At 55.7% G+C, this 25,871-nt stretch overlaps 7 protein-coding genes across 7 annotated transcripts; 2 read left to right on the forward strand and 5 right to left on the reverse strand.

Annotated features, from left to right (window-relative positions):
- Nucleotides 1-165: 165 nt before the first annotated feature.
- On the reverse strand, nucleotides 166-2,078 carry GLRG_08147 (DEAD/DEAH box helicase; the record flags this gene model as incomplete). The annotated part of the gene is made up of 2 exons (XM_008098832.1): nucleotides 166-672; nucleotides 762-2,078. The coding sequence occupies 2 exons, from the start codon at nucleotides 2,076-2,078 to the stop codon at nucleotides 166-168; spliced, it is 1,824 nt and encodes a 607-aa protein (XP_008097023.1).
- Nucleotides 2,079-3,419: 1,341 nt separating this feature from the next.
- GLRG_08148 (6-phosphofructo-2-kinase) lies at nucleotides 3,420-5,000 on the reverse strand (the record flags this gene model as incomplete). Its single annotated transcript, XM_008098833.1, has 4 exons — nucleotides 3,420-3,938; nucleotides 3,995-4,108; nucleotides 4,163-4,752; nucleotides 4,895-5,000. 4 exons carry the CDS (start codon nucleotides 4,998-5,000, stop codon nucleotides 3,420-3,422), a joined length of 1,329 nt encoding a protein of 442 aa, XP_008097024.1.
- Nucleotides 5,001-8,839: 3,839 nt separating this feature from the next.
- On the reverse strand, nucleotides 8,840-10,267 carry GLRG_08149 (eukaryotic aspartyl protease; the record flags this gene model as incomplete). Its single annotated transcript, XM_008098834.1, has 2 exons — nucleotides 8,840-9,331; nucleotides 9,386-10,267. 2 exons carry the CDS (start codon nucleotides 10,265-10,267, stop codon nucleotides 8,840-8,842), a joined length of 1,374 nt encoding a protein of 457 aa, XP_008097025.1.
- A 1,947-nt stretch (nucleotides 10,268-12,214) lies between these two features.
- On the forward strand, nucleotides 12,215-13,444 carry GLRG_08150 (uncharacterized protein; the record flags this gene model as incomplete). Its single annotated transcript, XM_008098835.1, has 1 exon — nucleotides 12,215-13,444. One exon carries the CDS (start codon nucleotides 12,215-12,217, stop codon nucleotides 13,442-13,444), a length of 1,230 nt encoding a protein of 409 aa, XP_008097026.1.
- A 573-nt stretch (nucleotides 13,445-14,017) lies between these two features.
- GLRG_08151 (uncharacterized protein) lies at nucleotides 14,018-14,809 on the forward strand (the record flags this gene model as incomplete). The annotated part of the gene is made up of 3 exons (XM_008098836.1): nucleotides 14,018-14,041; nucleotides 14,073-14,428; nucleotides 14,488-14,809. 3 exons carry the CDS (start codon nucleotides 14,018-14,020, stop codon nucleotides 14,807-14,809), a joined length of 702 nt encoding a protein of 233 aa, XP_008097027.1.
- A 1,943-nt stretch (nucleotides 14,810-16,752) lies between these two features.
- GLRG_08152 (uncharacterized protein) lies at nucleotides 16,753-17,118 on the reverse strand (the record flags this gene model as incomplete). Its single annotated transcript, XM_008098837.1, has 1 exon — nucleotides 16,753-17,118. The coding sequence occupies one exon, from the start codon at nucleotides 17,116-17,118 to the stop codon at nucleotides 16,753-16,755; it is 366 nt and encodes a 121-aa protein (XP_008097028.1).
- Nucleotides 17,119-21,398: 4,280 nt separating this feature from the next.
- GLRG_08153 (KH domain-containing protein) lies at nucleotides 21,399-23,382 on the reverse strand (the record flags this gene model as incomplete). The annotated part of the gene is made up of 4 exons (XM_008098838.1): nucleotides 21,399-21,511; nucleotides 21,566-21,746; nucleotides 21,806-23,244; nucleotides 23,337-23,382. 4 exons carry the CDS (start codon nucleotides 23,380-23,382, stop codon nucleotides 21,399-21,401), a joined length of 1,779 nt encoding a protein of 592 aa, XP_008097029.1.
- Between the last annotated feature and the right edge of the window lie 2,489 nt (nucleotides 23,383-25,871).

Genomic DNA, 25,871 nt, shown 5'->3' on the forward strand with positions numbered 1-25,871 from the left:
AGTCCCGATTACCCTTTTTAACTATCATTTTTTGATAACGCGACGCCGTGCCGACCAAATCTACTCTCACACGACCAAGCCATTCATGTTTGCGTGTGTGTGTGTGTGTTTCTCTCTCTCACTCTCACTTCCCACTCAATCCATCCCCCCCGACATTAGTATAATTCATCGCTTCTTGTAGAACCCCCCGGTGCCATGCTCCTGTCTCGGCTGGCTGCCGTACGCCCGGCGGCCCTGTGTCTTCTTATCGCGGCTCATGCTCGCGCCGACGGTGATGTCGACGCGCGGCGGCGTTGGGAAGCCGAAGCTCTTGGCCACCTTTGCGAGGTCCAGCTTGTTGACGTCGAAGACGGTGCGCAGCGAGTGGCTGGCGTACGCGTGCAGGTAGCTGCGGTAGCCGTCCTTGGCGCTCTTGTTGAGGTAGTAGTTCTGGCTGATGAGCTTCTCGAGCAGCGACTGGATGTTGGCGATCTTGTTGGCCGGGAAGTCGAACTCCACCACAGGCACCCGCGCCTCCTTGAGGTGCGTCAGGAACCCGACCTCCGACGGCTGCAGGAACATGAGGGAACGGCCCTTGCTGTTGGCCCCGCGCGCCGTCCGGCCCACGCGGTGGATGTAGTCGCGCGGGTCATCGGGAGGGTCGACCTGGACGATCCAGTCCACTGCGGGGATCTAGGGGGGAAGGTCATGTCAGCATCAACCTGGCAAGTCTTTTAGGAAGAAGGGGGGGGGGGGGGTTGAAAGGAGGAGGATGGACTTACATCCAAACCGCGGGCGGCAACGTCGGTACAGATGAGGGTGCCCTGCTTGGCGTTGCAGAACTCGAAAAAGGTGTTGGTCCGCTTCTGCTGCTTCTGCTTGCCGTGCAGGTCCAGCACCGGCAGGTCAATGTAGTTGAGCAGCTCGGCGTGGTACTTGACCGAGTTGCAGGAGCTGAAGAAGACAATGACCTTCTTCTTGAGGTTGCGCTTGAGGAAGGAGAAGAGCAGCAGGAAGCGCTTGTCGGCGTCGCAGATGACGTAGCCCTGCTCGAGGTTCTCGACGGTGCTGTGCTGCTTCTGCTCGTCGACGTTGACGTACAGCGGGCCCGGCCGCAGCGAGATGCGGGCGAGGTCCTCGACCTTTGTCGTCTGCGTCGCCGAGAAGAGCATCGTCTGGCGGTCGTCCTTGGGCAGGATCTTGACGATCTGCCGCATCTCGTCCTCGAAACCGATCTCGAGGATGCGGTCCGCCTCGTCGATGATGAGCGACTTGAGGTTCTTGAAGACAAAGGGCGTGTTTTGCAGGTGGTCGAGCAGCCGGCCCGGCGTCGCGATCAGCAGGTTCACGCCCTTCTGCAGCTTGTCGGCCTCGGCGCGGCGGTTGGCGCCGCCGATGACGATGCCGTACGTCTGCGAGTGGTGCGCCATCAGCTCGCGCGCGACGCCAAAGATCTGCAGCGCCAGCTCGCGCGTCGGCGACACGACGATGACGCCCGTGCCGTTCCGCGGCTTGAACCGCAGCGCGTGCAGCATCTCGACGGCCGGGATCAGGAACGCGAGCGTCTTGCCCGACCCCGTCTTGGCCGCGCCGAGCACGTCCTTGCCGCTGAGCAGGGGCGGGATGCCCCGCCTCTGGATCTCCGTCATCTTGGTGAAGCCCATCTCCTTTATCGCCGTCATCGTCTTTTCCGACAGGTTCAGCTGCGCAAAGTCGTGCGCCTCGGCGCCCGCCACGGGCGGGAGCGTGAGGTTGTCGCGGTTGGGGATGTCGGAGCCGTCGGCCTCGTCTGCCTCCTTGGCGGGGGCCCTTACGTCCTCGTCGAGGTCGGAGCCGTCGGCCTCGTCATCTTGCTGTTTCCCGGGCTCTTTGAAGTTTTCTGCGACGTCATCCTCCTCCTCCTCCTCTTCCGCCTCCTCGCTGCCGGCCTCGACCTCTTCTTCCTCCTTGTCGGATTCCGGCTCGGGCTCCTTGGTGCGCTTCACCTTCTTCGATTTTTGTGCGGGGGCGGCCGCGGGGGGCTCGGCGCGCTTCTTGCTCGAGGCTTTGATCCCATTGGAGTCGCGGGACTTTCTCTTCTTTATCGTGGCGGAATCCATTGTGTCTGTTGTGGTGTTACAATGGGTTGGGGTTTGCAAGATCCTGTACAGCCTAGCCGGACGAGAGAACCTTCACCATTTCCTGGAGAGCGGTACGGTGGTCGACCATCACCAGGAAATTTTCTTATCGGGGGTAGAAAAAAATCTGGAGCTGGGCGATAGCGGACGTGGATGATCCGTACCGAGTGGACTACGGTGCGGGGCAAAAGGTACGTATCGTGTGGGGCGAAGCAGTAGCAATAGTGGGGAGAGGAGCCGTAGGTCACGTAACCCATCATACGGCGGCCCTCTCAACATACCGAGTATCCAGAAATGCATTCTTACTTTAAGACCTTGACATCTGTCTGTTCTTCCCGGCCTTGGATACCAAAAAAAGAGCATCATCATCAAACTCCATCCCAGTGTGAGTGTGTCGAGGCTGTTCCAATCTCATAGCAAAAAGACAAAAGAGAGCCAGGCTTACATGGCTGCTCGGAATAGAATCATGGCTTCAGGAAAACTGATATTCTAATTCTGATGCATGCCAGAAACAGCGCAATATGTCAAGTATCAACGGATGACTCTCATGTTGGGCACGAACACCCCCTCCACCTGGTTCCAACCATGCAACGGTCGAAAGAATCGTCGGTACTTATAGCATCCGCACGCTCCTCACAAAACAGCAAATGAATTCAGTCGTCAAAAGGGACAACGTAGGGAAAATGTCCCTCTGTCACGTCACGACAGCCCCATCGGCCCGTCCCGAACCTGTGTTACAGTGTAACGGTTGTGCGTGCTACCGCCTCAATCATGGAATGCAATTTTTGTACCCTACTGCCCTATGTGGTGTGGTTTCGAATCCTCAATTGTCCCAAGGGCTATCATAAGACCCTAATGCAAGAGCAAAGCAAAGTAATGTGAATGCCGGATCAGGATCGCGATAGGATTGCGGAACTCTGGAGCGAGTATCTGTGGTGCCTTTTGTTGATTGGCTGATGCCGAAAAAAAAAAACAAGTTTGTAGTTCCATCGAGAATGGATGTTGGACACGCCCGTCTCGATATGCCATCATCCCTCAAACCCCTTCCCCCGCGTTTTGCCGCCTAGTAGCCCCTGTGTGCGTATCAACAAGTTTTTTTATGTCGTCCTGAACGCCGCCGTTATTAAACCGGTATGAGAATGCCGAAAGAAGTGGGGTTTGGAAACATTGATCGTCGTCAAAGAGAAGAGTAAAAAGTCTTCTTGAACTGGTGGCTTCCAGTGTTTAAGTGACCGGTGCGCCGCATTCCGCGTTTCCTCAAGCTCCTGGATCGCCATTCAGCAAGTCGTTCCTCGCTAAATCACCACTCTGACCCAAAGATCTTCACATACACTCCGCTACCGGGTTCTCGTGCTTGGCAGTGGAACCCTTGCCGCGCCAGGTGCTGACTGCAGGGATGTTGGCTTCGTAGCGCACTTCCTCGGTTCCATAGGCGCGAGGTGTGAGCTTGATGAGCGTGTGCAGCGGCACGTTCATCCAAGGGCTGTCGGTCTGGTTCTTGTTCATGAAGTAGGCGTAGATGCAGCGCAGCACGGCCTGGTGAGTGACGATGAGGATGTCCTCGCTGCGCTCGAGCTCCATAATGATGGGCTCCAGACGGATGACCACATCGCGGTACGACTCACCGCCGCGGTAGCGGTAGTTGTACTTGTCCTCGTCGCGAGCGGCAAAGTCCTCGGGGAAACGATCCTTGATTTCCTGGTAGGTGAGGCCGTCGCAGACGCCAGAGTCGAGCTCGTCGAGCGCCTTCCACTGCAGCTGGTTGTAATCAGAGGGGAGGAAGCGAGCAGTGGCAATGGTCCGCTTCAGCGTAGAGGTCCAGACAGTCAGAGGACGGTCATCCTGCGGTCTTTGTCAGCAGGCGACAGGTGTGGAGATCAGATGAAGGAGCAACTTACACCAACCGACTTGCGGACGAGCTCCGGAAGCTTTCGGGCGTACTGCTCGCCGCGGGGAGAGAGCGTGGCGTCGCCGCCGATGCGACCATCCAGGTTGTACATGGACTCTCCATGCTATCCAGTGTTAGCAGACAAGGTCTAGCAACGAAAAACACAACAAGCACTTACTCTCGACAGCCAAATGGAGCGGGGCCGGATGTGGAGGTTCATGAGGTAGTACACGACGCGACTCTGGAGGTAGTCCTGGATGCGGTTGATAATGACCTGCTTGCCGACGTCCATGATCTTGAGGTAGGTGTAGTCCTTCTCGTCACCGTCCTCGTCGAGCGTCTTGTAGACCTTTTCATAGTTGCGGATGCGGTTGCGGAAGTCTAGGGCAGCCTCCTCGGGGTCCTGGCCCTCGTAGTCGGGCGAAGTGGTCTTGACGTCCCGAATGTTGGCCATGATGAGGTTCTCGTCGTCGCACTTGCTCTCGACGAAGAGAACCTCGACGCCCTCCTTGGTGCAGATGTCGAGAACCCACTTGCGGCGCTCCTTGGTGGAGTTGGTGGCATCCAGGATGCCAATGACACCGCCTTGGCGGAACCAAGCCAGCATGTCCTCGATGGCCTTTTCGGCGGCGGCGCGACGTCTGCGCTCACCTTCGGCGTTGTGGACGTCAAAAAAGTCCGCCGAAGGGTGGGCGTCCTCCTTACGACGGTAGGTGCCGACATTGAAGGTCTTGGCCTTGATCGAGAGCCAGCCGAGATAGCGTTGCGCTAATGGGGACGAGTCAGTGTTGAATCCTCGCTGTTTTTTCTTTTTCTTTTTCTTTTTTATGCGCAAAGCAAAGCACTCTGCAAAAGACGCGAGGTCCGCGGACCAAGGTTCCAAAGTGAAGCCTGGGTGTTTATTACTCACCTTTTTGAGCGATGAAGCTCTTGCCCCGAGCGGGCAGGCCGACCATGACGACGCATATCTTGGTATCCTCCACCTGGACGCCCACACCGTTAGTCTTGGCAGGCATCTTGATATCGATGGGTAGGTAGTCTTGGTTGTTTGGTGTGCTGGGTGGAAGTTGCTACGCTGAGACAAAAAAAGAAGAAGAGGAGCAAAACAGGCGTTGTGCCCATGAGAAAAAGGGCCTGGTTGAGTGGCAAGGCAGGGAAATCTCGGTGGAAGGCAGACAGCTCGCGTGATGCTCCCAGCCGTGGCAGTAGGTAGCTCTATGCCCAAAAGGCGGGACCCCTTCGGGTGTTGACTTTTACGGGCGGGTGCGGTGACTGACTTGGGGGCCGGGGTGGATGTACTCACTCCACCACGGAACCACCAGGACAAGGCTCAGGCAGACCCTGTGAAAGAGCAACTAGCAGGGGTTGGTATCAATGGGGCAGCGGGCAGGTAGGTTGTGAAAACAGTTGAGTAAGGGCTGTTTGCATGTGCATGTGTCTGGTTTTTGTATATGTATGTGCAGGTGTGTAGGTGTAGGTGTGTAGGTGTAAGAAGATGCAGGTTGCCTCTGTGGTTGCACAGGTTTTGGGGGGATGATGTATGAGGAGAAGAGCAGCGATGTGACGTTGTCTGAACTGAGGCCAAGGTGAAAGTGGAGGTAATATAGAGTAATGAGAGGGTGAGTAGCGTGCACGACTCTACAAATGTGTGAATGGGGTTTAAGAGAAAGGTAGGTAAAACGTACGTAAAAGGGGGAAAGGGAGGGGGGGGGAGAAAGGACGCCGAGAGGACATCCCGAGGAACAAAACAAAATAGGTAGCTTGGGGCCAACTTGGCCACCAGCAAAGGGCAGAGAGCACATGTCCAAAGTGGTGGTGATAGCCAGCCAAGCTGGACTTGCTTGGTCCAAGGTACTATAGCTCTCAGGAAGCTGCTGCAACGGTGAGTCGACAGACGGACAGACAGACAGACAGACAGACAGAAAACAAGCGACTAGCTCGTCTCGTCCATCCAGGTCAGACGGCCCCAATTCGACTCGGATATCGAACCCGCTTGCAGGAGAACAAACTGACGAAACCCATGCGCACCGGCTAAACAACGTTGGCGCGGCCTCCAGAGCATTCGACACATGCGCGTTGAGTCGAACATTAGCGATGCAATTGGCATGACGATTGGCCCATTCCGGGATGCTTCGCCCAAGTCCGATTGCAGTTGGATCATGAAGGCCAATAAAAAGGCATCTCGTCACTTTTATCTTTCCGTCCGCTGGTCCGTAACACACACACCCACACCCACAAACGCCACGGCTCTTCCCCAGTGGATGATGGCCTCGTGGATGACGGCCTCGTGGATGACGGGTGTATGCGCCGAGGGCCAGGGACTTGGCTCGGCACGGCATTGCGTGGAACGGCAGAGGTCGGTCGCCTTCTCTCTCAGCTCCTCGTCCGTGGTCAGTCAGGTCAGGTCAGGTCAGGTCAGGTCAAGTCAAGTCTGCCCACCCCTCCACAACCCCATCCCGACTCCAATCCTCCTCCCCATTCGATACCCCTCATTTTCGTGTCGTGTGCCCGCCTTCCCCCCGGGCCCCCTGGTCTGGTTTAGCCTAGCCAGAGAGAGAAAGGTTCGGCTGCAGAGGTCCAGCTCCAATGCCACGTCCATCCCCGCATCGATGGGGACATGGTGAATCCAGATCCTTTTGCAGAGCTTGCCAGCCAGCTCTCTGCTCCGATGCCCACCTCCAAGCTCGTGGCCCTCACCGAGCTCAACCGAGGTGGACATCAGCCCACGCCAAAAAAGACTCCAATCTGACTCGCCAGCCATAGCCGAACCCGTCACACCAAACATCGGAATTGGTGAACTACCTTTCCCGATGACGACGGCGCAAGCGCAAACCCCTCTCGTTGCCGAGGAATGCAATGGAGTTCCAGTCCCGAAAGCCACACTCGTTGCCAGAGACATATGTTAGGAGCCCGCGGGTATTTCTTTCCCCCGTTCGCGACAGCCTTGTCATTCGCATTCGCTCCCGGCCAATGCCCGTCTTCCTTCCGGCCATTTCCGGCTATCGGAATCCTTCAACATATCGAGTTGCCAACTTATTCATCGCCCACAAAGCAATGTCTTCAAGACCGCAACGCAACGCAACGTTTTCTGATTCTCACAACAAGAATAAAAAAACAAGAGAAAATGACGGAATCATCTTCAACCACTTCTCGTTTTGCCTCTCAGTCCTCTCTCATAGCTCTCCATGAACATGAACAAGGTCAACGCCCACTAGCAGCTGACACCAACCCCCACGGAGGCTGCCAGGGGTTATGGAAACCACCCGGGAAAAAAGTCTTCTGACCTTGAACGCGGAATGTACTGCCGCTGCACTTGCTAAGAAAACTCTCTCGGGATGGCCAGGGGGGCCGTACGCTTCTTTTTTTTTTTTTTTTTTTCCTTCTTCATTTTGTTACGGCCAAAGCCCGGCACCAAACCAGCAAGTCCAGGCGTCTGGACTCTCGGAACCAGCAAATCGGCACCGTTGCCAGATCGCATCGAGGCCAAGGTGTGGTACTGTCCGACACCCCTGCGTGATTATTCACACCGCCAGAGACCAGCAAGCACGGAACCGATTGGGTGCGAAAAGGAGGAAGAAAAAGTAGGTCACTTGACGATGGCCCGCGACCCTGCGAGCCAAGCGGCAGGTTGCAAAGCACTGCTGCTGCAACGCAGACTGGCCGACAAAGTACAAATCGCAACGACCAAAAGAAAACGTTATGAAGGCATACAAAAATACACACACACACACACACACACACACACTCGGTCAGAGGGAAAGGAAACACGATCGTCCGTACCTTGCTAAAGCTCCAGGTGTGCTGTCTCCGAGGCTGGCGCTTGACGTCCTCAGCGCCTGCCGGGATTACTCCGATGCCCATGATGGATGCGTTTGAACCGAGGAGAGGCTGTACTTCGCCGTCGCTGAGAATGTCTTCGATGGCTCGGTACAGTTTGAAGAGATCCTGCTTCTGTCTTTCTTCTTTCTTCCTTGCTAAGGCGTTGCCGAGCACGGGGGGTATCGGAGGGGAGCGGAAGATCGGTACAGCGACTGCCGAACTGGGGGGAGGCGACTCGAAGCGATCGTGGCAACGGAGACGGCGCTAGGAGACAGGAGGAGAGAATACGGGTTCAAAAACACCAAGGTATGACTGCTCCCCGATGGCAAGGGCGTCGCTTTGAGGTGAGTTGGCGAGAGAGGGAGAGAGAGAAAAGAGTGAAAGAGAGGGGGGTGGTGAAGGGCTTGGATCGCGAGACCTATTGATTCAAGTGGCAGAAACGATTGAGCCGTCAGTAAGGGTGAGGTAGGTCACCGTAGATCGGTCACAGCACGGCACAGCACAGCACAGCCAGAATAATCCTTATCGATAAGCACCCGACGAGCAGCAGCAGCAGCAGCAGCAGCAGCCGCCAAAGTGCGACAGGCAGGACCCCCCCCCCCTCCCCCATTGCCACTCCCGATAAGTCCCGACTGAAGCACTGGTTTCAGCGTCCATTGTGGAGCTAAACCTCCCACTGTCTCTAAAACCACTTCATCTGGGTTTGACACACCCTGGAACTTAATAGCAAGGCACAACTGCCTAAGCATCTGTCAGGAAGGTAGCGATCAAGCTTTGCCTGAGACTTTGTAATGCCTAGTAGATCGAGTTGAGCTGTCAAAGAAAGCAGGAGCCAGGCGGCCTTCATTGGACATAACCCTATCTCACAGCTAACAACCCCCCCTTTCTCTCTCTGTCTGGTAAAACAAATGTTTTCCGGTCATCTTATCTTGACCCAGTGATACTTCTCAGCAAATCAGTTGCCCGTCACATCTGTGTCCGCCTTGGCGGGCACGAGTCCCTTATACACAACCGACAGGTCAGCCAACATCTACATCTACTTCTCGGGCAGCTGAGGCGTTGGTCCAAACGTATCTCGGCCATAGAAACGCATCTGGCCGGCCCCAACGTCGAAATAGGCTTCGACATTGTGCAAGAAGACGGTACCGAGTATATACGGCCCCGTGCCCCCCGTAGTGATACCAACCTGGCAATAACCCGTGAGTGGGTCAACAAGGCCGGGGTATACAAGGTCCACGGGGTTGATGAAGAAGCTTGCTCCCTCGATGACGACAGCAATCTTGGGAGCGATTGCATCGCAAGGAGCAAAATATCCACCGTATTGGAACAGGTAGACGGCGTTGGGGGAGAAGGACCGCGCGATGGCTTCGGCAATAGGCGGAGGCACGTACATGAGCGTAGTGCCAGTGTCGACAATGTAGAGGAACCTTCTCGTATCCGACGTCGATCCCCAGCGGATGCCGTCGACAAGGACAGTGTAGTATGAGTACTGCCAGCTGCCTGTCGGTCGATGCGGATTAATGGTGGTCTTTCGCTCATCAGCTGGCGCCAGGCAAATGAATGGAAGGACATGGAAACTCACAATGATGAGGCTAGTGTACGCTGTGGGACCGTCGACTGGCAGACCAGTGCGGCCACCCCACGCGATAAGGCCGCTGGAGTTGCGGACAAGAGAGACGCTAAAGGAATCGGCAGAGAGCCCCTGCTGGACCATGCTGGTGAAGAAGGGAGAGTACGGGACTTGGAAGGCAGGGCGGTCCTCGTCCATATCACCCATGAAGGCGCTGGTAAGGGAGGGGAAAGCCAATCCGAGGATGCCGTTTGTGTAGTTGTTGCCCATCCAGTACGTCTTGTTGGCGAGGCCGACCTGTTGCTGCTGAACGGCAATGCCGGCCACCTCGATGTCGCTGAACCCCATGGGGCCAGACACTCGCTCACCAGAGCCGTAGCTCAAGGTGAAGTGGAGGTCCTCGGCAGGACCGTACTTGAAGCCGTCAATCTTGCTCGGGCCAAAGCCACAGGCCTCCTGGGAGTAGGCTGCTGTGCCAGCCATGTTGGTGCAGGTGAAGTTGGAAGCAGTGACCCAAGTATCACTGCTGCCGGTATCGAAGATCATATTGACGGGCTGACCGTCCCAGGTGACCTCGACAGCGTACTGGGTCCCATAAGGGGAGAGAGCCGTGATATTCTGATAAGCGGCCGAGAGACCTCGTGGCTGGGCTGCTCCAAGGGCAGTGGCAGCATTGTGGCCATCAATTTTGGTACGGAATGGCTTGAGGGCCTGAACGCGGCCTGAGACCTCATCGGGAGCAACCTCACGGAAGGCTTTGATACGCTGAAAGTTGACACCTTTGAGGGGGCTCTTGATCTCGACGCCGATGCGATGTCTGTCTTTGGCCAGGGCGACACTGGCCGACAGCGAGCCGAAGCCCAGCAGCGACGAGACAAGTCTGGCAATCTTCATGTTGCGCAGTCGAAAGTTGAAGATGGAACGAGTGTAGTTGAAAGGAGCGATTGATGGAGTAGGAGGGAGTGCAGGAAAGGCAAAGTGTAGCTTCTGCCTCGGGTTAAGAAATGAAAATGAAAGGGAAGTCAATTTCGAGATGTTTGTAAAAAAAGAAGATTAGATACAGGTGAGAAGGAGTGTGAAGATGAAGAGCCGAAGAAGGGGCAATGGTCGCCTGTGACAGACGCACGATGCCGAGAGGAAGGAGCAGCGGGTTGCCGTCGAGGCAGACCCTTCCTAGTGGGTAGGTAATTAGCCCTTGACTTCCAATCGCAACTTCCCTTTTAGAGAATATGTGGCTCAAGGATGACATGTTGGCTACGTACCTCGTCTCTTTGGGCAAGAGCTGGAAAGAGAAGGAGGTAGGTGCCCCCGTGGACAAGAAGGGAAGCTGCCGCCATTCTCGTCTATCCGGGCCGTCGCTTCTGCTTCTGTGTTTGCGAGCCTCACACTCACGGAAAGAGCCTGCCGGGTCTTTGGCTGAGTACACAGTTCGGAAGGTACGGGTCTCTCTCGGTCCGTTGGTGTCATCCGGTTGGGATATGGCTACTCCATCGACCTTTGCACATGGCGGAGGACCGAGTGAAGCTCAAGATACCTGCGTCGGGTATACTGCTTTGTCTGATACGACGTCTTCCCGTCGCGTCCTACGTCCTGAAATGACTCGACTCTCCAGACGGGCTCCAGGTTGCAATGAGGGGAAATTCCCCTGGCGCACAAGTACCGTCAACTCAGTGTCCTGTTTGTAATAGTTATACTGATGCGGACAGCATATTTTCGAAATCGGGGATAGGAAACCTCACATCGTCATCCATGTCTCTGACAAGTGACTATGGAGTCGCTGTGTCTGCAAACTGCCAGACTTTTACAAGCTGACGGGAATCCCTCCCGCGGACACCTGCAGCCGTCGTCCCACGTGTCATTCCAGGTACGGGTGGCACAAGATACGTTCATACGGAAACCGGCCATTTCATCAGGCAAACACCTCCAAGCCAGCTACCGCCGAGAGAGTCTTCCTCGACGTAGTCTCGAGTGCTTTTGGTAACCTGCCATGCAAGGGACCTAGCCCGTATGTGTTCCCTATGCTGTGCCTAGGTGGCCAGCCTTTGTGACTCGCTGCCGCTGCCACCAATGGTACTTGCTCCCAGCCGAATGAACTGCGACAAGCGGTTCTGGGTTGACAAGCCCCTTGCCTGGTACGAGAGATGACTCAGGGCGTTACGGCTGTCACCACGACGGATTGTGTATGCAGAGAGTGGAAGCTGTCGACAGTAACTTGAAACTCTCATCAGCAGGATAGAATAAGAAGCCACTGGTTTGGACCCTAGCTCACGAGACTTGGGCAGACAAAGAAGTGCTGACAATCCCGGCCTTGAAAACGTCTGCCGCTGAAAATCGGAGCCGTAATCCCACCGCCGGCCCGTTGGCATTGTTATTCCCGCATCACTCCGTAATCAGCGACCCCCCTCTTCAACAAGCTCCTCTTAACACAACACAATTCAGCCAGTAAACCGATAGGAATTCTAAGAGTGCTTCGAGATGCGGTTGAGGCAGCGGTGCACGGTGCATCAGCGACTGAAACCGAGGCGCTTCTTGAAAGGGAAACCCAGCTAACCTTGACATGATGACGACAAGACCTACAAATAGGGCTGAGGATGCACGGCCTAAGCAAGCAAAGCTCCTCGGTGACCCGTCCTCCCAAACGTCTCCCACTACTTCATTCTCGGCCTCCCTAACCTCTCCTCACCTCTCCTCATTCACTCCCTCCCTCGTCAGCTATTGGCACTGCAACCAACCAGTGAGATTCACTGGAAAGTTTCCTTTGACATATCATACACGTGTAAGAAGCTTTCTTTGGGCACATCACAAGCCAAACCAAAAAAAAAAAATAGAAAAAAGTTCACCATGGCATCAAACCTGCCCACCGGCTCGTCCGGACCCCTGCCCGCCATACAGGAGCTCTCGCCGACGACATTCCTGTACGACCCGCCCTCGGCGGTGCCGGACCCGAACTCGCCCAAACTCATCGCCATCTTCAGCTGGATGTCGGCCCAGGACGCCCACATTGCAAAGTACACGTCGCGCTACATGGCTCTTTACCCCTCGGCCAGAATCCTCCTCGTCAAGTGCCCCTTCATCCACACCCTCTCCGCCCGCATCTCCAAGCGCGAGATCAAGCCGGCCGTTCCCATCATCCGGGCCCTGGCCGACTCCACCCCGCCCTCCGAAGCCCGGCCCCAGCTGCTTCTTCATGTCTTCTCCAACGGCGGCGCCACCAACTTTGCAAAGTTCCTCGACATGTACGCCGACGCCGACCGCGCCGGCCGCCTGGCGCTACCCCCGCACGTCACGCTGTACGACTCCTGCCCGGGAGGATTCCACTGGATGCGCAGCTACCGCGCCCTCTCGGCGTCGATGCCGAGGATCCTCGCGCCGCTGGCGCACGTCTTCATCGGCTTGTTCTGGCTGCTCCACGTTCCCTTCGGGCGGCGTGGCTTCTTTGGCAAGATGTGGGCCGCTCTGAGGCAGAAGGCGCTGCTGGTGAGCGAGAAGCGGCGGGCCTACATGTACAGCAAAGAGGACCGGATGATCCACTGGGCCGACGTCGAAAAACACGCCGAGGAGTCCAGGCAGGTCGGCTTCAAGGTCAGGACGGAGAGGTTTGAGGGGAGCCAGCACGTCGCGCACTCAAAGCTGAATCCGTCGAGGTACTGGGGGTTGGTAAAGGAGGTGTGGGACGAGGACCTGAAGAAGGTCGATCCACGGCTAAAGGCTGATGAGTCTGTCTCGGAGCCGTCAAAGACGGCGCCGGAGCCCGAACCGCCTAGGTTTACCCCCGAACCGGCAAAGACCACGGTGGAGCCCGAACCGCCTAGGTTTACCCCCGAACCGGCAAAGACCACGGTGGAATCCGAACCGCCAAACTTCACTCCCAAACAGCCAAAGAGTACGGTGGAACCTAGAGCGCCAGAGGCGGCACCGGCACCGGCGCCGGCACTTGCGCCGACAATGCCCGCTCCGGTGCCTGTCAGGCCTGCGCCGCAACTCGAAGATACAAAGGCTGCTCCGCCGCCTCCAGAGGTGAAGCCGGCCAAGCCGAAGAAGGCGCCGACGCCGCCCCCGACGATTCAATGAGGACTTTCAGTGATTCTCTCTGGGATAGTCCCGTGAGTTTGTAGATAACTTGTAGGATAGACTGGCAATGCTTTAGGCATACACTCTAGACTTTGCGTCGCTCTTCTCATATTTCCCTGTCTTTATTCGCAAAATGGTGTAACGTGCATTTGCAGGATTTATCTAAATTTATCTTCATGAAATCCTCTTCGCTGCAACATGTCGGAGGGGACGTAGAACTGGCTAATGAGAGGCCGAGATCGCCAACCGAAAGCTGAGCCACGTACCTTTCCCTCCCTTCCCGGCCCCCTTGGTCTCTTTCCACCGGCTATGCATGCGCGACTTCGTGTAAGATACAGGACAGCCTGACAGCCTATATGAATTGTGGTGGCTATGCAGTCCCTTGGACTGCCCATAAGGCCGCCCCCTCTCGCACATTTCAATTCGACAGTATAACTTCTTTTAACGCTACAAATTCATCTCCTGAGACTGTTCATCTCTCGATTCTCCCCGCACAACCCGGCTTGTACGCGACCCAAACCAGGCACGAAAGGCGAACAGAAGTACCGAGGGGCAAAGCAAACAAACACCAGGATGGCGGAGGTTTTCGGCGTTGTCGTAAGCGCGCTGACGGTGGCCGAGATGGAAGCTGAAGAAGCTGTGGGACGAGGTCCAGGACGTTCCCAACGAGATCTCTCGGCTCGTCCGACAACTGGAACTTCCCAGACCCGTACTCGCCGAGATGGAGTCCGAGTTCACGCAGCAGACGCACAAGGTGTACCACAACAGCGCGGCGAGCCTCAGCATGGAATACTGCCAGCAGGCCGTGGCGGAGCTCGACGCGCTAGCCGAAGACTTGCGGTCGCGGATTGATGCGGCAAAGAGGTCCAGGAGAAACATCACGAAGCTGAAGGCAGCCTTGAAGAAGGAGCAGATTCAAGGTTATCAAGAGAAGATGCAGTTTGCTTTGAGTCTTCTGTCACTCTCGCAGCAAACCCACACAATGTACGTATGGTTTCTTGTCTGGAATCGATTTGGGCGCTTTATTAACGCAGCATGTATAGTTCTGTGGTCAAATCTCGGTTCCTGGCATTCCGGAACCCAGCCCCCCAGGCACGCGTCCAGCTTCCGAGTTGGATATCAGAGACATTCTGGGATTTCCAGGCCTACAGAGCGTGCACAGGATGGAAGGTTTCGCTCAAGCCCTGGACAATGAGACAAACAAACGACCCGATTTTCATAGATGTCCGGAGTGGCTCTCTGGATGACGTTCAGAAAGCCTTGAAGTGTAACGAGGCTTCTCTACAGGATATTGATGAGCAGGGATGGACGCTGTTGCACGTACGTGCTTTACCAATCAAAGCCCTTGAATCAGGAATCCGCTGACTGTTGTGAGCGGAATGCCGTACTATTTTCCCAATTCGATATGACCAAATATTTGATCGAAATGGGGTTGAGCCTCGACATTGTGGACAATAAACAAAAAACCCGGTCGTTCTACATGCACGCGTCAAAGCAACCTAGCGACCTAACAGGTCCATTAAGGGTGTTTCGACTTTTACTTGACACCGGCGAACTTGATGATATTATCGAGCGCTACTTCATGCCTGAAGAAGTCGACTCGTCATATTATTTGTCGGTGCATATGTGGTGTGTAGCTGGGGCCCTGGACATGGTGATCAAGAGATCGATAGGGCTGGATTCATAGTACCGACTTCCTCTCGACGCACGTTTCAGACATTTGAATTGGGGCTGGGTCCAACCTGAAGTTCTGTTTGACGACATACAAAAAAGCTGTAACCTTGAACCTGTAGATTTCCGATCGGTTCTTGGTTTTTCCGACGACAGCTCCCTCGCCAGCTTTACATGGATATATTTCAATGAACTGGCTGATAACGACATTCTCTACGATTACCCAAACGGAACGAGCGGGAAATCCCACCACTGTCGGAATCTTGCACGATGGATTCTTAGAGGGTTATCAGTGAAGGACCTTGGCCAAATGGTAACAAGACAAGGCTGGTTGAGTTTGAGCTCACCAGCCTTGCGTGCATTGTTCCTATGGCATAACAATTTGACACTGAGTGTTAGTAGATTCGCAAGGCCACGTTTTGCTCAAAAAGCGTTTCTGATATGGCTTGAGGACGTGCAGGCCGCGGGGTTAGACTTGGCCGAATACGGCAGACAGGAGCTCGAGATCTACATACCTCGCTCATGACTCGTCGCAAGGTATAAGATGGTTTCATGAAAACGCGTCACGCAGACGTTTGGGGGTGTTCGACTATACCGCATAGGGGTGGAAGCTTCTGGCGTTTACATATGGGCCTGAAGCTCAAGATTGGAGATTCATATGGGACCTCGACGCGTGGGAGTACGCCGGAGACTTTTGGGAGCAAATCGAGAACCCACCTTTGCGTGTACCGGGTGGATGGGTAGACGATGAGAGTTGGTAGGACACGGCGAGCAGTTCGCAAGCCAAACGATGAGGAAGAGGAGCTTGCGCTGGGCTAAAGAGACATAGGGTTGGAGATTGAAGCAGAGGCACATGTTTCAGGCTGTCCAATAATTGCCTGGACCCTGAATATGCGTCGTAAGGTGAACGGAACGATGGAAACCAAGGGGAGGAACTTTTTGTTGAGGAGGTCATGGCGAGTTGGCCGGCGACAATTTGCGTCGTATTCACTCTAGACTTGGCGTCAAAAATATGATAAACTAGTCATAATACGCCGCCATGAAGATGTCGTTGTCGACAGCGGTGAGGCTCGTCAGGCTTTCCGGAAAGTCTGTTTGATCTCAAGCTCTTTTCCAAGCAAAACCAGACCCAGACAAAACCCCTTTTCTCCATTATTAAACACGCGTTACCGTCAAGCCGGCACATGACCCCTCTCGACGTGTTCCTCCGTCAGGATCGAGATGGGGCGCCGGTTGATGATCCGCATGCCAAGACGGCCGGATTCCCCCACGAGAAGAGACGCCCCTCCCGATCGCCACGCCACGCCACTAAACGCGGACCAAACGGCATCTCCCCCCTCTTCCTTCTCTCCCCAGGCATGCTGCAGAGAAGAAATCCCGCACGCTGCGTTCCAGTTCCATCCATGTCGTCCGTCTGTCTTGGTTACCGTGTCTTCGTGTGGCCCGTAGTACCTGCATGCTTCCCGATCGATGACGGCGCCAGGATGCGCCCATACGCCGATTCCAATGCCCGTTACCAGTCCTTGTGAACACCAAAACACCTCGCCAGGAGAAGAGAGCAGTCCCCGAATCGAAATCGTATTGTTGATTAGTCGTTCCATTTGCCATCCATCTCTGTCGTGGAGAGGGGAGTGACCTCATGTCCTCGCTCTCTTCTTCGACCTCCCCTCTCCGTCTTCCCTGCCACCGCCGGCGCCGGCGCCTCGCTTGCTCGAGCTCTGCGCTATTGGTGCCGACGCCGATGCCGCCTGTTGGTACTGCTGTTGATATTGCTGGTGCTCCTGGTCTCCAAAGTCCATGCCGGCGACACCCTCGTCCTCGCCGGCGCAGGCGTCGCACTCCTGGTCGAAGGCGTGCGTCTCGACGTCGACGCCGCGGCGGCACGAGCCGAAGCTGTCGGCGTTCTTGGCCTCGAGACACGACAGCTCCTGCGAGAGGTCGGCCCAGGTGAGGGACTCGTTGCAGCGGGTGCAGGTGCCCGCGAAGAGCACGAGGCGACACATGGTTTGATGTTCGAGTACCGACAGGAGGGGGCTCGAAACTTGGCAAAAGGGAAAGGGATGGATAGGCCGATATGTGTGTTGATTGGTGTGTGTAGGTAGGTAGGTGAATGGCGGATGGATGAGACGAGTCCAGGGTTAGGAGGTTCCGACCGTTTGTTGGGGTTTTCTTTCTTTCTTTTCTTCTTCTCTCAGCGTCAATTGAAGTGCTCGCTCTCGGAACGAATGAAAAGAGGAAGAAGGGAAAGAGTTTGCAACGGTCAAAGTCTGAGCAAAGGGGGGAATGTATGATGGGAGAAAGAAAGAGAAGACTAAGAAGCCTCGAAGGATGAGCCAGCGGCAGCAGACACAACGCTTTAGAAGTGATCGACACAAGGGGCTCTAGCACATCTCGGGAGCCCAATCGACCGCCAAGAAAACAAAAAACAAGAAAACAAAAAAGCTACTAACAAGACACACACAGAGAGAAGAGAGTACGAAAACCCGGGGTAGTAGGCCGGGAACGAGCAGATCGGGGAGGGAACGAGATCAGCGCAATGTCAGAGTCCCTTTCCTGTCAGCAAGAAGCCAGACGAGGGAATACAGGGGCCCGGGCTTTCGCATAGGAGGAAAATAAAATGAAATAAAAAAAAAGGGCATCAGTCAGAAGCGCCCTTTGCATATACGGCTAGCAACCGCTTTGCAGTAGTCCAGATGCAGAATTGCTAGTAGCATCAACAGTTAGCGGCCGTAACAGGCCGCTCCGCCTCCAGATCCCTGTGCCCGCTCTCGAATTGCCGTGCTCTTAAACTCAAGACATTTTCATTTTCACCCCTGCACGTACGTACACGGTAGATATCACACGCAGCCCTCTCCCCCCCCCTTCCGGCAGGGTGCCCGTCGGGGAGGAGGTGGGCACGGTAAGCTCCCCTTCCCCGGCCCTGTCTGTGGGACGGGGGAACGAAAAAAAGGATGAAGGAGGACGAGGAAGAAGAAGGAGAAGAAGAAGGAGATGACTGTCAAGCAGAGTGAGATGGATGACAAGAGTGAAGGGACAGGACAGGAACTTCCAGAGCGACAAGCCACTCGCGACGCAGCGGTAAAGCCACCTTCTGTGCATCGGCTCCGGCTAACAAACGCACACCATGGGTTTGCCGCGGCATGTTCCATTCCAAAAAGCCCTGAGAACAAGGCGGCAGGTATGGTGTCTAAATGATGGACCCGGTCTTCTCATCAGGTTTTTATGAGACATGCTAGGCCTCTTTGGCGTTTGCTGGACGAACCCGGCGTCGTGCGTGTGTTTCTCCCCTCCCCCCTTCTTCGTAACACGCTGTTTTCCCCGCCGAATATCGGTATAGACCCAAAGGGGGAACAGAAGGCAAAACGCACGTCGAGCTTCTCTGACGGGAGGTTTTATTTTTGAAAATGGATGTGGGAGTGGCGGGTGGTCAAAAAAGGTTGAGCAAACCAGTGGAAGCATGCATCATGGGCTGCGTAATGCAGTGCTGCATGTCACTTTGCATGCTGCAACATGAGTCAATGACAGCTCGAGCATGGGCGGCATGTATGGATGGACGGACGGAGCAAAGCTCCCTCGCAAACAGCGCATCTCTTTGTCTTCAAGTCACCAGCCTGTCTCGCCCAGATCCGCATATCTGAACTGCCCAGACATCGCATCTCTCGTTGTGTCACTTCCATCGATCCCTCACAAGATACGCGAGGCCGCTTTCCCAGACATGCAACTCTCCAGAGACTTGTTTTACAAAAGACATGGACTCGGGCAGCCTCTGTTTGATTTGTGTGTACACCGCCCCCGTGTCATACCCGCTCCCCCACGACCCTGCGATGCAACGCTGGATCGGGCATCTGCGGCCAGAATACGGATACAGATGGGGGCAGAAACATCGTGGAACCGCTGATGCACGGGGAAGACACTCCAAACACCCGAGGATACTCTCACTCCGAAAGCCAGCTGTTTCTCTCGCTGGAATCGCCTGGACCCCGTCCCCCTTCAGCTCTGCGGCGTCTCTCTCTCTCTCTCTCTCTCTCTCTCTCTCTCTCTCTCTCCTTTTTTCACCATCTGTAGCATTTCTCAGATACGCATCCCATCCTGCTTTGCTTCTCGCCCGGCTTGGCCCGCTCGAGATGAGAAATTCCAAGTGCGTTGCTGCCCCGTGTACACACGCGTGCGCAGTGGTGGTGTGTGTGACGGCAAACGACATACATCATCCCAATACGGCAATCTCTTCGCCAGTCTCTGCGCGGCGGATGCCATGTCATAACCTTAACCTTGCCGCATGGCTCGGCTCCGGGGCCGTACCACGAGATGACATGACGGGGATATGAACAAGGGGAGGCCTGTGGCTCTCTCTCTCTCTGAAGCAAGCGACATTCGCCGATCCGTCCTATCTCCCCCCCCTTCCTTCATTCATTCCTCCCGCGTCGATCGGACAGAACAAATCTGCGGGCCGTAGGTCGGGAGCGCAGGACCGGGCCGGCACGGACGCGAGACCCATCGGCACACGCGCGCAAGGCCCCAAACGACCGACGCAGACGCAAAATAAGCCTCGACGTCTGTTCGATGACCCTCATGAGGGAATGCACATGTCGCGCTCGTCCATCAAACGGCGGCACCCTGCCGACGACCATGGCTGGCCAACGTCCCTTTCTCGGTGCTACCCCCGAGCCAATGTGCGTGCTCCTGTGCCCGACATGCTCTTGACTTTTTTCGTCCCAAGAACGTTGTCTCGTCAGCCACCGGTTCAGATCAAGGCGCGTTGGCATTCCTGTCTGTACCAAGCTCCCTCTGTCCCTCTCTCTCCTCCGCATGCAATGGCCCCCATCTCATTCTCTGCCAGGCTCACAGGCACGCAAAACCCCCAAACGACTTGAGCGCCCCATGTCCCTGAACGACCTGGACACTCAATCTCCCCGTTCCTTATCGTTGGATCAGTAGGCGGGTGTCCTGGCTGTCAGGAGTTGATCCGCAACCCGCATCTCGAATAGGTAATGTCCGTGTGGCCATGTGCGAGTCCGGAGCAGGTATCTCCCGGAGATCGTAGCAACCGAACCAGATTCACTCTACAGACGAGGCTGAGGATGCATGTGACGACGAGGTTGGAGTTTGCTTGTCGTCAGCTTCCCATGTCACAAACGCAAACGAAAAAGTACCTGAAGCGGTTTCTCTTGTGCCACGGTAGTCCTTGTTCTGGGCAAACGCTGTGCAAGCTGTATCTCATGAGACGCGTATACTCATGGGAATCGATTGACTCGGTAATTAATATTAATACAGAATCGCAATGCTCCTGTTACTTTTTTTTTTCCCTCCTTCTTTTTCGTGTCCATCGTCCGTCTCTGATCGCATCGTCCACCAGGCAAAAGAGAAAAAAAAAACAAAAAAAAAAAAAAACAGGGATATGGGGAATCAGTAGCATCAGCTTTGCGTGAAGAGAGAAACCAGCGTGGTATCATATCCACAGAAACCAAGAAGGAGACCTGGGCTGTACGGGAGAACCATGATAAGAACGCGAGCAAGCTTTTCTCGAGGTGGAGCATTGACCACGGAACCCACAGAACGATTCAGTCAAGACAGGTTTGAGGTAGTCGACCGTAGACCAAGGTTGCGACTTGTCTTAGGATCCATAACCAAATCTCTCTCGCGTCAAGACCACCGGGGGCAGGCGTCTCGAAGCGTCATCATGGCCAACCCGTCAAGATTCCACATGGGGGAGAAGCATGCAACTGCCGCAAAGTCCATGGATGTCCGAGGGCCAGCACGACAGTATCCCAGCCCATCACATAGGCTGTCAAGGGCGTGGGTCATGGGCATCTGGCAGTAGAACCATGTCGTAGAGCGGCATCACGCACCGTTTCCATGTCAGGAGTCCAGTTCCCGGTCATGCCAGTCAAGCATCATGTGCAAGCGAAGAGTGCCATCATCATCGTCAAACGTCGAAGGCAATGGGTGCACCGAGAATTCAGCGAAGCGAAACCAGACGCAGCTTGTCTCCTCCCCCTCTTCGATGTCCGTTCCAGTTCGTGGTATTGTCCAAGAAAAGAAAAAAAAAAAAGGAAAAAGAAAAACACAAGTTGGCGCTGTGCTGTTCCGAGTCCAGCAGTATGGAGGTATCAGTCGTCGGATGATTTGGTAAGTGTGCACTGCCATGAGCCAAGAATCAATGTGCATGTGCGGCGTTTCAGTATACGTAATGCGAAAAGAGGCATCATGTCGAGGTCGGCAAGTGATCAATCAATCACATCACACAAGCATGGCCCCCACTGGACAAGAGCACATGCGGCTTCCCCTACGAGGAGCCTGGTGGAGGCTGAGTACCGGGCTGGCCGGCTGCACCGCCTTGTTGCTGTTGATATACGAGGGACTGGTACCAGAGGGCGAGATAGTTTTGGTATCCTCCGTCTGCAACATGTTAGTATGCGTTCGACATGTTGCCCGTGTTCTTCATGCACTTACACTGCGCGTACGGGTCGGCGCCGTCGGCTCCAACGGGAACTTGGGCAGCTGGCTGATTAGTTGATCCTGATGCTGGTGGGTTAGATGCCTGCTGAGAGTAGCTCCTTTCATAGTCCTGGTTTTGGCGACCGCGACCGCCGCCGCCGCCGCCGCCACCACCACCTCCAGAGTTCTTCTGGCGCTGTTGTGAACGTTAGTAACCATATGGCGGCCCCCTGGCAGACTCGGGAATTGACTCACCACTGCGTCAACCTTCTCCTCGATCGCCTGCTTGGCACGGGTGATGCTATCACGGGAACCGATGAGAGCGATTTCGCGCTGAACCTCGCCTGGTCCGGAAGACTGTGCAACGTTGATCTTGCATCCGGTGCCGTTTTGCATGTCCCTGATGGTCTCGCCTCCCTTTCCAATGATCATGCCAACGGCCTCGGAGGGAACGTAGATGGCATCGTGAATCTTGTCGGGGCCGCCTCCAGGACCGGAGTCTCTCTGGTGGCCGGCGTCCTGCCTCGGGGGCTTCTTCGAGGGGGCGACGGGCTGGCCGTCGTTTCGACTGTCGCTCTCAACGATTTCCATGATGAGATCCTTGGCCTGGGCAGCGGATTCGCGAGAGCCGATCAAGTTGACAGGACGAAGTCCGTTCACGCTCTTGGATTCCCCGACAATATTGATGTGGCAGCCGGAGCGCTCTTGCAGATCCCGAATGGTCTCTCCTCCACGTCCAATAATCAGGCCGACGGTTCTATCGGGGACCATGATCTGCATGCAATCCTCGCCGTCCCGCAGAGCTGCCGCTCCTGCTGCCGCCGCACCACCAGGGGGTCCAGCGCGATTATCACGGGGAGCGGGACCCTTGGGATTGGCTGCGCCACGGTTGATGGCACCCATGCCGCTGTCATCGATGATACGGTTAATGGCCTCCTTGACTTCGGCGCGTCGTGCTCTGGGACCGGTGATCTTGCATTGGCGGAAAGGACCGTTATCGCTGGAAGGAAGGAACTGAACCCGGCAGGTGGACTCTGACTCGATCCGACGGAGGTTCTCGCCCTGACGGCCGATGATGAGGCCAACAAGGCTCGACTCGATCTGAATAGTCTCGGCATTGTCATCACCGCCGCCGCCGCCGCTACCTCTAAGAGGGGAGCGCTCTCTGCCGCTGGGGTTGCGAGGAGAGAAGGTGTTGCCGCGGGGATTGGGGCTATAGGAGCGCTCGCGGCCGTGGCCGTATTCTCGCGGAGCAGGACGTTCATCTCCTCGACGCTCGTCTCTGTAGGGGTTGAAGTTGTCGCGGAACTGGTCGCGACGGTTGGAGGGCGAACGCGAGCGCGAAGTCCTGCTGTAGCCGCGAGAGTCCGGGCCGCGGGGAGGCTCGTTGGAGTAGACAACGGGTCTATCATACGAGGTGACGCCCTTTTCCGCAGCAAATGCCTTGGCTTGCGCAATGGCGTCGGCGATGCTGACGGTGCCAGAGTTGACAGGGCGAATGGAGCTGAGATCCAAGCTGCCGCTGGCCGAAGGCTGAGGCAGACCCGGGTAAGCGGCACCATAGGGAGGAGCGCTCTGCTGGGGCATTGGGGGGTATGAAAGGGGCGCTTGGGCGCCGGGAGGAGGAGGGTATCCAGGAGGCATGCCGGGCTGGCCTTGGGTGGGCGTCGAAGATGTGCCTCTTTGTGCGGCGCCTAAGGAAAGACAAAGCAGTCAGTCAAGGGGATTCATGGGCAGTGCATACAACAATACAATGCTTGGGTCGGGTCGCGTCTTGGGCACCTACCTAGGGCGGCAAGGATAGAGGAGATATCACGAGGTGGTTCGGCCATTTTGGCTGTCGCGTGCGAAGATAAGAGTACGCGATGGAAGAATGAGTTGCGGCTTTGTCAGAGAGAGGTGGCGGGTGGGAAGACTTTTGAGAGCGAGATGAAATTTCAGCGCGGCGCAAATCTGAGTGAGTCGGGCTGAATCCGAGAGTGGGTTCAATCAGGTGACAGATATCAGTATCAATGCCCAGCAAAGTCACAGAATTGAGGTCAAAGTCGGCGAGGAAGAGGGCGGCCGTGTTGATTAAACGAAATTCGCACGCGCAGGATTCGCAAATTGATGTTGTCGGCTTGGAGGAACGCCGGGAGGCAAGTCGAGCGCGAGACGTTTTCCTTGGAGGTTTGAAGTTTTGATGAGACCGCCTGCCAAATCCAGCTGAGAGATTTGCTCCTTCCCGTGGGTCGTTACAGCCTACTTAGTTGCGATGTGGAATGCGCAAAGGCCTTGTCGGCAAATAGGTAGGTAGGCACAGGCAGGGGCAGGATGGCAGGGGGGGGGGGGAGGGGAGCAGGAGGTTGGCAAGTGGCACTGGAGTGAAAATTTGGAAGAAGTCGGACCTTTGTTTATCCGAGACCCTCACTAGGACGGCCATCGATAAGGAATGCCCCGATAAGATATCTCTTGATAAGAGAGAGAAACCCATCGATAAGAGCACAGGCCACATCGGGTTGGATCACAAGTGTCTCTCTCATTCACAGACAGGAGCTTCGAACCTACCGTCTCTCTGCCGCAGACATGGCTCGCTCGCAGCGTGCGTTGAGTCCGGCAGCGCAGCGAAGCGCCCATCGTTGCAGAGCCCAGGCCAGCACCGGCCAATCATTCCCTGCCAGCATCAAAACTCGAGACGACTCCGCATGCACGATGTACATACCTAGGTAGTACGGATAGGCAGTTGGGAAAAAGGAAGAAAGGCGCACAGGGCAGGTGCGAGTGAGTTCCTTGTTTAGTGGGGCATCTGCCATTCGAAAAGAAACTGGGAACCATATCTTTACTGTGGGTGGTACCTAGCCGACGGCAGGAGAGATCGATGGTACCTTGCTTTTGGGGTCTGGATGATCGCGCACGAGGAAGGACCTGCCTTCGCCCGACCCTCGCCCGACTGCGCCTGCCTGCCTTCCTGCCTGCCTGCCTTCGGCAAGACGAGGGCAACGTCGGGAAACCAAGGAAGGAGAACAAGGCATGACCCGAGGAGCCGCCCTCCTTCTCTTTCTTGCCTCCCGACTCTTCTTATTTGTACAGGTAATGTCTGTCTACCTAGGTAGCCTTATTAGTAAAGTATTGTAGGAAGGTACCTGGGCACCCGGGCTGGGATGAACACTTCCAGCATGTCACTGCTACCTAGTGGAATCTTCATCAAGTAAGCTTTCGAACTGTCTGGCCAGGATCAACCGTCAAGACGCCGTTCCTGTCGCAAACCGGTTTTCGCATTCACTCGCTGTGTGGCAAAAAGGCTTGGCACGGATCATCGCTCGTCGGCCGACGTGCCTTTTGGATGCATGGAATGCCTAACACGGACGTGACGGAGAACCAAACACACCAGTGACAACATGCAAAATTCCCGCCCATAGTGCTCGACCAATGCTTTGCTCTCGTTTTTGCAAATCTCCGCCTTTACGGACACTTGCCAGCTGTTTACAAGGGTTCTCTCTTGGCGACGTGAGCCGAACAAACCTTCTCTGTCCACTTATTGGATCAAACTTTGGCAAAGAAAAAACGTAGGGGGGTCCCATGCAAGCGCCAGCCATCTGCCGCCTCCATTCGTTCGCTGTCTGACGATCTTTGCTGTGTTCCTGCTTCACTTCCTAATGTAGGTATGCTTTCCAGGCCTCGTCGTCGTCCTCGCGACCTCTTCCTAGGTAGTCTCCATGACCCTTAGTGACCCTTCGTGCAGTCCCGCAAGACCCAGGTACCTCTACCCTCCCGGCGCCTCGGCCAAGTCCAGAATCGAGAACTCGTTCTGAACACCCTATTCCCGAGCCAGTCAACTCACCGTTTCTTCGCTGATACCAACCCCTCCTCCTCCTCCTCCTCCTCCTCCTCCTCCTCTTCCTCCTCCAGGCACAGCCACCAGCGACTAGCAACCTGGTTTGCTCTTGCTGGCGTGACTCGCGACGGGGATACGGACTGGGGCGGACCATCGCCGCCCGCCTACGAGAGGTGGCACGGCGGGAAAGACTCTCCGCAATACCTAATGCTCTCTCGGGTTGCCAATGGCGTCACAGCGCATTCTTGCCGTGAGCTCTCTCCCACCAGTCCGAGCCTATGAATGAGACCGGGTTCACGTTTAAATGCCATCCATCCTCTGCTACACCCCGGAATGGCGACTTTCGGAAAGATGGGCACCATCCATCTGTGGCTCCGTGGTGTCCCCTTGCTCAGTGACTCAAACTTTCGATTGGTATATCATTCGAGCTCGTCCCATCCATGAAGCCATCGCCCTGTTGGCTTGTATTGAGTTGGCCCTTTGCTCACCTGGTACCGCAACCACCAA

This window comes from Colletotrichum graminicola (genome assembly GCF_000149035.1).
Source record: "Colletotrichum graminicola M1.001 genomic scaffold supercont1.36, whole genome shotgun sequence".
NCBI classification, from domain to species: Eukaryota; Fungi; Ascomycota; class Sordariomycetes; order Glomerellales; family Glomerellaceae; genus Colletotrichum; species Colletotrichum graminicola.